The 13,671-nt window shown below is 44.5% G+C and overlaps 1 protein-coding gene across 9 annotated transcripts in view; it reads left to right on the top strand.

Annotated features, from left to right (window-relative positions):
- Positions 1–13,671, top strand: part of CADM1 (cell adhesion molecule 1) — a 317,340-nt gene that overhangs the window by 257,950 nt on the left and 45,719 nt on the right. For all 9 annotated transcript variants that reach the window (XM_036919816.2, XM_036919815.2, XM_036919814.2 and 6 more), the window contains 2 exons: positions 6,196–6,333; positions 8,271–8,429. In XM_036919816.2, coding sequence (XP_036775711.1) covers positions 6,196–6,333; positions 8,271–8,429 — 297 coding nt within the window. The remainder of the gene's footprint in view (positions 1–6,195; positions 6,334–8,270; positions 8,430–13,671) is intronic.

Below are 13,671 nucleotides of genomic sequence, written 5' to 3'. Positions count from 1 at the left end.
GGCCGCCCATCCTGCTGAATTTTAAAAATAGCCTATTTTACCAAACACTCTAAGGAATGGCAATCAGCAGCCTTCATAGATTCCACCTGCTCTTGGGCTCCAACCCTTGAGCTTCAGAAGCAAAGATCAAGAGAATTTAGAGCCGTCAAACGAATCACTCACCGCATGAAATGCCATTGCTTCTAATACCAGGATTTTTTTCTTCTGTGCAGGAGAGGGGCAGACAGGCCGCCATTTCTCTGCCCCACGGCGGAGCAGTTATGAAATTCCCTTCATGATGTTTCCTCTGACTTGGGTCTCATTTAACATTGTTGGTCTCCTTTTCTTTGGCTTACTTACCACCTTGTTTATTGCTTTATATTCTAGATTATGCTGTAAAACTCACATCCCATGAGCACATACTTGCCACAAATTGCAACCATTGGATGTAAAAGAATTAAGAGCTTCTAGGAAGAGAAGGCTGATAATAAGTAGGGACTGTTGACAGGCTGCTAGGGACGCCTCTCATGAGTTGCGTGTCTCCATTTATGATCACCAGGTTGTGATTTTCAGCGAAATCCCAGTGGCCAGGTTTCCATATTTATATTCCAGTATAGTCATCACATAGTCCTGTTGAAGGTGGTCTGAATTAGTCACCTTTAGACAAATACACTCCAGTGCATAACACCAGCTGATTGTGATTTTTGAAACTGAGTTTTCAAGGACATAAACTATAGCGTGAGGCAAGATCTCTGATTTACACCTTCGGGAAGATGATGAATCAAAGTCTATTTGAGGTGGCAGACTGCAGCTTTCTGGTGTAATGACACGAAGATTAAGGAGGAAAGATAAATATGAAGGACACTTTGCTTGGTGTGTGTGAACATACACGTATTTATGGGCAAACAGACTAACCTGCCTTGCTGCATTATTTGTGCACAGCTGCAAAGGGGAAACCACTTTTTTATTCATTAAACTAAAACATGTCCCTCCTGCTTGCACACATGTTCTTGGCAAGAGGAGTCCTGGTTTTAGAACATCATGTTTCTTGTCTGGCTGTACAATTTCTGCCATGGTCTGTGTTTGAGGATAGAGGGATGGCTCTCAGGTATCCATGTTTGTCTCTAGTTATGGCTTTAATCCACGTTTGATGTGCAGAAATAGTAAGCATAGAAGACTTTGATGGGGTGGCTATTTTAGTATTTTGCAGTTGTACCAAAATCACAACCATGTTCTTCAACTTTTCTGTCCATCTACTTGTTCAGAAGTATTTGAGAACCTTGCATATTGGAGTAAGTCATTAGCTGCATAGCCGTCCCACTGACCATCCACCATTGCTTATGGCCTTCCCACAAAAGCGACAGCAATAAAATGGGATATATTTACAGCATTTCACATCTTAAGAATATTCCACTATATATGCCTTTAAGTATGACTGTCTTTATTTTCACAGAAAAAAAAGACTAACAGAGGTTAACCATCTTGCCCAGATTACAAAGCACATGGTGAGAATCAAGAATCGGAGACTTCACAACAGACCTTACGTTCTGTCCCATGACCATTACATCTTCTAGTTGAGGTTGTTTTTGGTAAAATCCTGAAGGCCACTGTTTCAGGATGGTCGCCCTGTGAGTGCACATCTTCCAAGTCCAGGAGTGTAGCTGGTCCTTGGCAAGTGGCTACTGCCCGTCAGCTTCTCGCACAGGGTTCCTTTGTTCTCACACCTGCTGGATTGGGCTGGTGTGACTGACTACCCCGTGCTGGGTAGTCAGCATGACGGCACAAGACTTTTGAGGGGCATTAAAGCCAGTAATCCTTTTGGGGGTCTGATTATTCTAGAAGTAATAGGTTCCTGCATGTATTTTACAGAAGCATTAACTTAAATATACTTGAAAGTAATACTAGTAGATGCTCTTTTTGCAGCTCTTACACATTCATTTAATATTCTTCCCATTAAATTTGCTCTGGGATCCCTTTGACAGAGTAAAATTGTTGTCATCACTTTGAGTCTTTCATATTCCAAAGTCTGACAATTTCTACTGATACTCTTATAGTCAAACCTTTTTCCTAAGGTTTAGCATTTTCAGATACTACAATGAATGAAGAATGACGTATTAGCATCTTCGTTCCTATCTATGGTTCTCTGAAGAGGACTTAGAACAGCTGTCAAACTTCTTGATAGGTTTGAAGACGCTCATTTTAGTGCATGTCTGTTAGTTGTATGAAGCATTCAGCAAAAATTTCAGCATAATTATGAGATACAGAGATATGGGTATTTGTTCATTACTCTGTGTATATTATCTGTGTAAAAACCGAAAACTCTGCTATGATACTTTTCATGCCTTTAGGTGTCTTTTAGGACTTTCATTTACATCTTCTACTTGTGACGAGCTTGTTTATATCTGCAGGTCACAGTGCAGGATTCTCTTGACCCTACTCTTCGTGAGGAGTTGAATGAGAAAGAGAATGCACTGTTTTAAGATAAATATAGTTACTGGTAATAGTAGCTAATATTACAATCCTTTCCTTCTAAGATTAGCGTTCGATCTTAAGATTCCAGGAACAGGAGGGCCTAATTATTTTAAAGGGTCTTGGAGTGAGATTTCACATACTGATCAGCTTTAAGGCTCCTCTTTTATTGTAATTAATGTGATTCATCTTGATAATTGCTGATTTTTTTAAAAATGTAGGCGTAATGTTTATAATTAGTGCTCTTATAGATCTGAGGTTAGCTAGGAAGAACCTTGACATTTCTTTGCTGTTTTCTAGTATTTCCTTCTATGTGATTTTCATTCGGGTTTTCCTCTGTATGTACCTCCTTAGACGTATCTTTGGTTATTTTCATTAATGGCTGCAGGCCGTTTTTAAATGTGCCTATTTAGTGGACCATGTATAAGTGTAGTCTCTGGTTAGTAGCAGTTTTAATTCATTTTTCTTATAAATGGATTTTATACTTTCCCAACCTCTTATGTATCAGAGTAGACATGCAATGGAAAACAGGGTAGAATTAATAGACCAAAATAAACTTTAAGATTTTCTTATCTAAACCCCTTTCAGACAAGCCAAAAAAATAGACTTAAATCACCTCATTTATATTTTCCAAAGCTTTCCTGTTCTTAAAAAAAAAAAAAAAATCCAACAGAAGTCAACTTTATAACTGGTGTCAGTAGACCGTGATGACTCACAGTATCCGACTTTATTTTGTATTTGTGAACCAAACAATTCCCACTATACTGGACTATTTCTAATCTCAGTAAAAACCAGAAACACTGGTCATAATCTTGAAACACGGATTTGGAAAAAAATTATTCAACTGTTTCTCAGAATGGCCTCCTCAACGATAAACAAGTCCTTTATTTTTCTACACTGTCCTATTTTCTATTGCTTCTGAAGTTTTCCACATGTTCACCTAGCCCCGAAGTTAAAGATGCTGTCAGATCTTCAGAGCGATGATCCGAGGAGCGTGCCCTGGGACAGGAATCTGCAGGGAGCTCAGAGTGCAGGGGACGCTAGAGTCTGCTGCAACTGAGGAGGAAGCACCTGGGATAGTACCAAACACCAGGTGTCCAGGCGAGGGCCTGTTTGCTGCCAGCCACACTCTCAGCACCCCAGCGGAATGTAAACAATGCTGGGGAATCTTCCTCTGGCCTTTTGAACACCTGTCCCTTTCCATTTCCTTACTTTAAAGGAAGTAAATCCTTTAATGCAGACGTTATTGGTAATGTGGGAAGGACGTGCCATCAGCTTCATGAGCATCTCTGTCTTAAGAAGAGGATAAATACATCCTCCACTAAGAGGTACCCCCAAAGGTGACCGGCTAGCGGTCAGGGGAAGCCTGCGACGAGGGGAGCCAGGGTGTCTGCAGGCGCAGCAGGAGAGGGGCGAGAGTGAGGGAAGGACACCCAGGAGCAAACACCCAGCAGAGACGATGCCGGAGGCTCAGTCCGTTGAGACCTGGCAGTGATACATGCTGGAGCCCTTCGCACCCCCTGGGTCCGTTCTTGTCAGGAAGAGTCCCAGGTCAGCCCAGAGTGGCCACAGGGCTCCACGTTCTGCATGAAGACTGCAGGCTGCTTGACCCCCTTCTTCACTGATTCCTGGGAAGGGGAACTTTGCGCATTACAGTCTCAGTAGTTCTTGGCCCTCTTGGTCGCGTTCTGAGAGCCGCTGTCCTGGGTATCCACACTCCCTTCAGTCCCTGAGGTTGGGCAGCATCGCGTTGCTGACCTCACACGACTGCATTTCTCACGGGTAATCACTGCCTAGGCCAACATCAGAAGTGATTTTCGTCACTCCATTTTTATTTTGCCTGGACCCTGAAAGGAATTACTGTAGTTTGACTTTCCTTCCTACATCTGTCGGGAGGATGTTCCCAGGTCTTTTACTCCTGAGTTGTGTGGTTTTTATCACCTCTTGCTCTGTTCCTCATGGCTCACCGAGATCGTAGGCTTGGACAGTCCTTTCCTCTGACACTGTTTATTCTAGCAGCAGCATTGCTTTCAGCATTCCTGTTACACTGTGCCCAGAATTCAGGAGTACCTAGTTGGCCCTAAACATCAAGTCTCTCCATGTATTCTGTCCATTGGGCAAGAATGTGTGATGAAAACCTACAGCCTCCTGACTGTCATCTGGCAAGGATAGACTTCACGGAGGAAAGAGCCACCTGGCGTAGCCCGCTTACTTTTGTCACGGCCTTTCTGTGTCTCTTAAAATGCTGCAGATGTGCAACTCCAAACTGGATGTTAGATGTCTCTTTTTTGTTTACTTTTCCCTAAAACATAAGCCAGAGTACATCTTTGCTGTGTTTACTTGTTCGGGCCATATCACTTTGGCAACTAGGCCCACTGGGCAAATGTGTTCTCTTCTCCTTCCACACGGGAGAAGAGCAGGCCTGCCTGTGCTCTGGCGGGTGCCCCCGCCACCGTCTTGCTGAGGAACACATGCAAATCATTTCCTTTTCCTTTCCTGTCATTCTCTGCGGAACTTTCAACTGCTCGAGTTCCGTGCAAAAGTCTTCCTGTGGACAGAATTTCACACTGGACTAGAACAGTTGGAAATCCCAAATATGTGGTTTAATCCCATAGTTTATTGAAGCAGTATCAGAGATTTATTATTTAACTTGATCATCAGGATAGCATGTTTATACATATTTAATTTCTTATTTCTCTTCGAGTTGAGAAACTTATTAACCATAAGTCTCAAAATTGTCTTTGCTCATTCATGGGGGCCAGGGCACACATTATTAGATTCTCTGCTGACCTCAGTATTGTTAATGATTTTATTTCACGAAGCTCAGTCTTGGGGTAAGGTTGCACCTTATAACACTTCACTGTTAATTCATTTGCTTCATCACCACCATCATCCTATGTACTCTGATTTGACATTCAGCATTTTAGCCCCAAATATTTCATTCTGGCCATTTTATTACATGGACATTTTAATATGCTTAGAGAAGAGTGGCTTTAATTCTGATATGTAAATCAGCTTACAAGTACTCAGGAGTCTCTCTGACCTTTGGTTTCCAAAATCTGGAGCGTTGGATTTCGGAATATGGAAAATTACTGCCAATTAACTGGCGTATCCTGTATTCCTGCATCTTTATATCCAAAGGATTTTCTTACTACGCCATCCATCAGAGGTCGTGACTGTATTCTGGATCCCTATGAATAATTTTGATTGAAGGAAACAGGTTCTGAGGCACAATTCTTCTGTATGTGTCTCTGGCAAGTGATCACCCCATGTGTCTGATCTTTGCCAGTTGAACTTTGGAATCTTTCATGTGAAGATTGAAATCCAAGGGTTGAGTTACGGAGAAATACCCCTTTCAGAGACTTCAGATAAGGATGAGAATCTCAGTGTGTACTCCCTTACCTTTGTATCTGCTTTCTGGGCAGCCTTCTAATGACTGACTGATAGCCAATCTCAGTACCCATTTTGTTACAACTTGGCCACAGATAACTTAGAAGTGGGAGACTGGTCATTTTATAAGATAACTTTGGGAGGGAAACTCTAGAGTAACTGATGCATGATTCACCATATCTGATGATGATTTTGTATTTCTTCTTTCTTCCCTCCGGTGGCAATTTGTTTTAAATTCCCATCAGGAATATCCATTATTTGTGTCCTGTTTTGATATCAGTGATCTAGATTCTAATGAAAGGGAGAATATGTCCGGAAACAGATTCTGTGTTTAAAAAGCACACGTTTAATTTGCAGTCCCACCACGTAACCTGATGATCGATATCCAGAAAGACACTGCGGTGGAAGGCGAGGAGATCGAAGTCAACTGCACGGCCATGGCCAGCAAACCAGCCACCACCATCAGGTGGTTCAAAGGGAATGAGGAGCTGAAAGGTGAGGCGCCAGCCCCGTGCCGGCGCGGCCAGTCGGCGCTGCACTCCAGCAGGGCGTGCCTCTGGGAGGCCCAGACAAGTGCAAAACATGCCCTGAAACAAGAATATCCACGTAGATGTGGCTTATGATCAGTTACTAAGTGCTTCTGAGGCCAAACCGGACAGCATCATAAAAGAAGCTGTGTCCTCGCTCTGTGGTTTGAGGGCCCGTGGTGGTGGGATCTCAGAGGCCTGCTCAGGTGCGCAGAAGGAGTAGACTTGTCAGCAGAGCTCTTCAGACTGGGAAGAGCTGTCCCCTGATCTCTACTGGCCTTGCTCTCATCCCCGTTCCCCGTGACCCATGCTGGCTCAGAACTCCAGGGCCTCACGTTACACTGCGCAGGCAGTCCTGACCCCACGGTGAGCCCGCGTCACCTTCGCTGCGTTCCCAGCATGTGGACTGCGTGCTTTCCTACGAGAGTGGCTGTATACGTGGGCCGAAATTGTATTTCTGTTGAGAATTTGCAGGCCCCACCCTTCTGGGGAAACCTGTATTTGGGTGCCCATGTCAGCCCCCCCGCTGTGTTGCAGTTTCGGTATGGCAGCACGGGCCACTGCTTTAACCCTGCCCCTTCCTCTCTCCCTCAGCCCGGGCTCCTCAGGCTGCTGCTTCAGCTGAAGGGTGCAGCCTGTCCCCTTTCTGAGCCCCCTTTCTGCTTGTCGGTTGTCCTAAGTTCCTTGTGCCTATCAGCATTCCGATTACCCCCTTTTCAAGGGTGCCCTGTAAGTGGCACCCTAGACAAAGGGCTCAGGGGCTGAACACCTCTGGTCACTTAGCAGAAGTGCTAGCTGTGTGGCTCGGTTTCCTCTAAGAGGAAGATAAATACTGCAGACCGTATGGGATGCTTGCGAAGGTGAAGTGAATGAATATTTGTACATACTCTCTGAGCCAAGATAAGTGCTCTGTATGTGCTTGTTACATAAAAAGAGTGCCAGAAAGAAGAATAAGCCCCTTTAGAAAGGGAGTATAAAAATCTATATCTGAAAACAGAATCTCTACATAACAGCGTAAGTTTCAAAAAGATTGCTCTGTTTTAATCTTCTGTTTGCTGGGTACGGTTTTGGAAGGAAGGAGTTTCTCATTTTCCCTCTGCTTTTCTGTCTAAGTGAATTGAGCTATTAAATGTGTACCAATACATACAAAACATGAAAAGAAGCTGATGGTGCGCCGGGCCCCAGGGAGGGCTGAGTCCAAGAACAGGGCCGCCGTGGCCTGTGCATCCCGTCCGGAAGCTGCCTGCCTCCTTTCCTGGGCCCTCTTGGACAGAACTCCCATCTGGCCTGAAGCCTCTGTCTTCCTTTGCTCTGCCCACTGCATTTTTTTGTGGTCTCCCAAAAGTTGCAGAGTTAAAACATTTCAAATGCAATTTCAATTATGTAAATCCCGTTTATTTACTTTTTGTCTTAATTGTTGCTGATGGGAGTCGGCAGAGGGGTTGTTTCTATCTCTAGTTCTGATTGAATTATCAGGATTTGGATGGTGTCCTGGAATTTCAGACCGTGAGACTGCCTAATGGACGTCTCACATCATGGGGCTGCAGGGTGAAAGGCACACCTCTTCTCCTCTCCAGTGCCTGAATCAGCCTGATGCCAGGATGGTCCGACTTTCGGCTGCCTCGTTGTAGGAGTTTTTGAGATAGAAGAAATATGTATGATATCGAAATAAAAAGAGCATGTATTATGTGATATTGAAATACATATTAAATACTGTCCTGCAAGGTTGAAAAGTAGGAAATTACCATTTTATCAGTTAGCTGCCCACAGATTACCCTTATCCCAGATGACTGCCAGCATGTTTGTTAAAGTAGCAGTGTTGGGGCAGGACAGGAGGGGAGGGTATGAAAACAGCGATGTCAATTCACTCACCTCCGACTCCTCAGTATGCGTTGTGTTCACCAGGCAAATCCGAGGTGGAGGAGTGGTCGGACATGTACACCGTGACCAGCCAGCTGGTGCTGAAGGTGCACAAGGAGGACGATGGGGTCCCGGTGGTCTGTCAGGTGGAGCACCCTGCGGTCACCGGGAACCTGCAGACCCAGCGGTACCTGGAAGTTCAGTGTGAGTACCTGTCTTGGTCCTTGGTCCGTTCTGGCTGCTGTCGCAAAATCCAAAGGCTGAGTAGCTTGTAGATGACAGAAATTCATTTCCAGTGGTCCTGGAGGCTGGGAAGCTTGAGGTCAAGGTGTGCCGGCCTGGCCGTGTGCTGAGGAGCGCCCTCCTCTCTCTGTCCCCATACAGTGCAAGGGGCTAGAGGGCTCTCTGGGGCCCCTTTCCTAAGGGCACTGACCCCATTCATGAGGGCTCCACCCAGTGATCCAAGAACCTCCCCAAAGCCCCACCTCTAATCCCGTCACTTGGGGCATTAGGATTTCAACTTGGGAATTTAGTGGGGTCACATTCAAACGTGTACTTCGCGGTACCAAGTACTTTATTCTTGAGGGCACAGAGTAGCGGTTGCTTAAAAACACTTCAGAAGCCATTTATTGAATACATATGTTTTCTGTAATACAGATAGAATTTTTATCTTGTCTTAGTAGGAAATAATCAAAGGATAATTTTACTGAAACACTGCCATGTTCCAGAGTGCCAATGAGGATTTTGAGAATGCTACATTTAACCCAAATGCAAAACTTTAAAATGATTCCAATCTGCTCTAGCACATGACTTAATTAATTAAATTTTGTGAATATTGACTATAATCCTTTCTATACCAACTTCAAAATTTAGGGTAATCCTCCCCCTTTTGTAACACCATCATAAATCCTGAGTTTTGTTTATAGAAGGGATTTTATTTCCATTTTACATAAAATTTTGTGTTGAATTGCACAATCTCTTCCATTTTCAGCTTAAGTTATAACACTGGGTTTAGAAGTAGAACTCTTTGCAATCAGTGCCCCAGTCTCGGTGGCTTCATCAATAAAAGCAAAGTAGTAGTGGGTGAGGTGGTGAACTCGCCCTGCCCCATGGACTGAAGACACCCCTCCTCATCTATTCTCTGGACTCTTGCACCTGTGAAAAAAATATGTTTTCTGAACAAAACCATCTTTGAAACAAGGTTATGGACAAATAGCCAGCTTCTCACTTGTTATCAAAAGGCTTCTGTAATTTAGCCTCTGAAAAATTACAGGCGATGACAGTAGGCGTAGTGACCATGACGCAGGAGTGTGGTTGGAAAGGTGGTGGTGGGGCGCCCGCCAAGGGAGCAGCATCACCCTCTGTGCACTGCCCTTTAATTTCCTAGGGCCGCCATACGAATCACCACAAATTCAGTGGCTTGCAGCAGCCACGTTTATTCTGCAGTTCTGGAGGACAGAGTCTAGAGTCGAGGTGTCGGCGGGGTCACACTCCCTCTGGGGGCTGCAGGAAGGACCCTCCCTGGCTCTGGCCGCATCCCTCCCGTTTGGACGTGGCCTCCTCTGAGGAGACTCATGGCTGGATCTGGTGCCACCCAGGCAATGCACAATGATCTCAGCTCAGAATCCGTGATTAAATTCCACTGTAAAGACCCTTTTTCCAAATGAGACCACATTCACCGGTTCAAGGGTGAGGAAGTATCTTCTGGGGGCAGCCATTCACCCTCTGCAGGCTGTTTGACATGTTCGAACTGCCTGAGGGGAAGGGAGTAGAGGAAGTTACAAAAGGTTGCTTCTAATCCCCTCTCCGCCTTTTGGCTAAAATCAGGTATAAAAAGTTGCATTAAAGATACTGTCCCATTCCAACCTTTTCTTTATGAGCTTGGCTCAATTTAACATCACATATGCAGGTTTTCCTTGTTAATTCATTTCACCTCCTTCATTATGTCGCTTCATTACGGGTATCATGCCTACGATTTTCATATCACTAAAACTATTGTGGTGTAATGTCCCTATAATGCGAAAACAGAAATGATCAGATATTTTCTAAATTGGCAGATAGATTTCTTGTGACTTTGTTAATATGTAATTCATTTAAGCAAACTTAATATCCATTAACTCTCCTTGTAGGGGCCCATTAGCTTTAATAATACATTAACTCATTTGCGAGACCTGAATAGATATTCACCCAGTTCCCACCCCTAAACTCTTCTCAGAGTTTCCCAGAGTATCTCGGAAAACCAGTATAGCCCCACCTAGAGAATTACACCAACTCCCACCTGCAAAATATTTTGAGCACTGCACCTCCTACCCCTTGGAGGCCTTGATAATGACCTTTACAAGCTTTGTCTTCCACATTCTGTAGATTCAAGTGACATTCATCCTAAGAAAAGGTACAAAGCTCCGTATCTGAATGCATTTGACTTCAAGCTTACAAAGTATTGCTAGGCCTTAACTGCAGGCACGTGACTTTCACACCTTCCCAAGCTGTGAGGTGCACCTGGTGATCACTTGATCTCTAACACGGCACCTTTTTGTGGGACAGCCTTTTCTTGCATCACACAAACCTTTTATCCTTGGTACTCCATTTGGAGGGCAATGTGTATAAGGAAAAAAAGTCTTCTTGTGAAGAATTATAAAGCATTATTAATACAAATGGGAATTTAGAGTCTGGTTTGGCATCTTAAATAACTCCACGCTCAAGAAAGTGGCCTGGTGGTTCCCTGCCCTCTGCTCTAGAGCATGGCGGAGAGCTTTGCAGAGCCAGCCAGGAGTTCCTGAAGTACCTTCTTCAGAGAAGACTGGAATTGTGTATATTGTTTGTACCAACTGTGCATGCTCCTTGCGCACCAGCAGCTGTGCAGCAGCAAAAGCCTCCGCCTCGGGTGCCCTAGGCTCTCGGTCTTCTGCACCAGCGCTTAGCAGCCACCGGCTAGCTGTGCTCCGCCCCTCCCGAGCAGAGTCTCTGCCGGTAGACAAGTGGCACCAGGCCTGGTGGCTGTTGGAAAAGAAGAGATGAGTGAATGCATGAGATTCAGTAGCCAGTGTGCACGGATGCCAGATTGTTCCGAAGGCCCTGTGAGGAGTAGCCTTCCGCCCTTATTTTTTAATCAGCTCAAACCCTTAGAGTCAGCAGTTCTTAAGTGGGGATCGCTAACCTCTTTACAAATCCTTCAGTGGCTGTAGACCTGGAATACATTAACCAAATCACATATTCACATTTTGCTTACAATTCAAGGAGTCCATTTACCCTAAAGAGTTTTCCTAACGTCATTACTTAAGGGCATGCTCACCAGTCAGTCTGCCTCATCCATAAGCTGTTCTTACCTTGTTTAGGACTTTTCTCTGAGTCACCTTGTTGCTTTAATCTAACCAAGCCTATGTAAAAATAGCTATAAAATGTTTATTTGCTGTGTATATGTCTAATGAACATCAGAATAAATGTACAATTAGTATTGCTTTTAATGACCTTTCCTTTGCTACCTACAAAGATTCCTTATTTCGGTGACAAGTATTAGTTTACCGCCAGGACATATTGGGTTCACCCACGGACGCTGATAAGAATCCCCCTACTCCGTAAGACAACCTTGGGGGCAAATTAACCTAATAGGATCGTTATTAAATGTGTTCCCCTCGTTCAGCCCTGACCCGTTGTGCTGCATGAAGGTTTCGGGGAACCTCTTTCTACCAAAGCTGAGACAACTGATGACTGAGGAGGATACAAACAGGGTTAAACAGCAGATGATGGGTCTGAATTCTGGATAAATGACGTCCTTTAGAAAAGTGTTATTTTTTTTTAAAGGAAATGAAATACTAGAAAACCTACCCATTGCACGCCATGACATGGCTCACTTTATGGCGGGAGAACTGGGAGTGGCATGAGGAGAGCTCCACCGTGCTGCACGGAAGGCAAAGCATGGGCTACGATGGGAATTGCTTCCATCTTGTGGATTTAAGTCCTAGTTAATTGAACACAGAATTTTGCAGTGTTTGTTTGTTAGAACCCTTATTTGTGGTACCAGGAGAGGTTGTTGTGCCCAATTATGTGAAAAATCAGCCAGATGTATATGCTGTCATACTTTTAATAATCCTGAAGTTTTTGGTGAGTACAGATATTAATTGTGTAGAATGCATTGAAGTGATTAACATCAGTGTAATTTATCATCTGGAGATTTCTGAACATAAGTAAATGAGTTGTTTTGTTCAGCAAGGTGTTGACCCCTTCAGAATTAGTGAATTAAAGTGCCCCCCCTCCATTTTTTTTATCACAAATATGAAAGGCAACCACCATTAGCCAAGTGTTCAGTTATTTGATTTTCTGGGGCATTAGCCACTCTTGTTTGTGACATTTCCCTGTTGGGTGCTTGTTTGCAAGCTCATTAATAAGGTTTTCTCATAGGAACGTTGCTGGGAATGAAGAACATACAGTAGGACTCTCGGTTTCCAGGCTTTCATTCCGAGACCCAGCAAGGATACGGCAGGGCAGCGTGCAGTTAAATGCTTAAAATGGAAAATAAACGTGCTCAGGAGCTGGGATTCAAAGCTGCCTTTCCTGAACTGCTAGGTAGAGAGAGACTTTCTAATGTTCTGAGCCGTCTGACCCTAAATTCTGCATTTTTTTTCTTCGGGATGTTGTGTGTACACAGTGTTTCTCAAATTTACAGCATGGCTGATGCTGGACTGTGATACGATTGTAGCTCCGGATCTGAGGGAACCATACTCTTGTCAAATAAAAGCCCGTTTAAATGAGAACAGTTCAGTGTCTGAGCGTTAAAAGGAAACTGTTTAAACAGCATCAAGGTGGCAACACAGAGGGACATAAGCTGGGACTTCACAGAAAAGCGGCGACCCTCGGTATGGAGTCCAGATGGCTGTGCAAGGGGGGACGCCTTGCTCTGGACCGAGGTGCATCCGGAGCTCTTGAATTACTGCTGTGTGTCTTCTGCTCTCCCCATCATAGCCTGGCCCTTTAAAATGTTTTGCAAAAATCCTTATCTTTTGAGGGCTTTGTGTGTGTGTATATTTGTAAAAAAAAAAAATTGAGCTTAGGAAGGGAAAATGAAAACAAGGCCTCCAGAAATGGGTGTTTGACCGCTTTCCCTCCTCTGATTGCCATCTGACAGTTGGCGGTACACGCCGACATCATTTTCAAAATGAGTTTTATTGATGCCACGTAGCCAGGTATTTTGTGAATCCATATTCCTGTTCAGCCAAGGTCCAGGGAAGGCGAGGTGATTTCTTTCATTCCCTCAATCGAGAGAACCTTGGGCACGGAGGAGATGATCAAAACCTCTTCTTTATCTGAGCCAAAGTAAACGTCTCTCCGGGGTGAATGGTGCCCCGCAGCGCGAGGGACGAAAGCCTGGAAACTGGAAAATCCTTCCTGTTGGGAGTGGAGGGCGCGCCGGCCTCCGGCAGCAGCCCCCGGGGCACGGCCTTCTCCCGCC

This window comes from Manis pentadactyla, chromosome 13, assembly GCF_030020395.1.
Source record: "Manis pentadactyla isolate mManPen7 chromosome 13, mManPen7.hap1, whole genome shotgun sequence".
Lineage (NCBI taxonomy): Eukaryota > Metazoa > Chordata > Mammalia > Pholidota > Manidae > Manis > Manis pentadactyla.
This window is presented reverse-complemented; position numbering and strand designations above follow the sequence as displayed.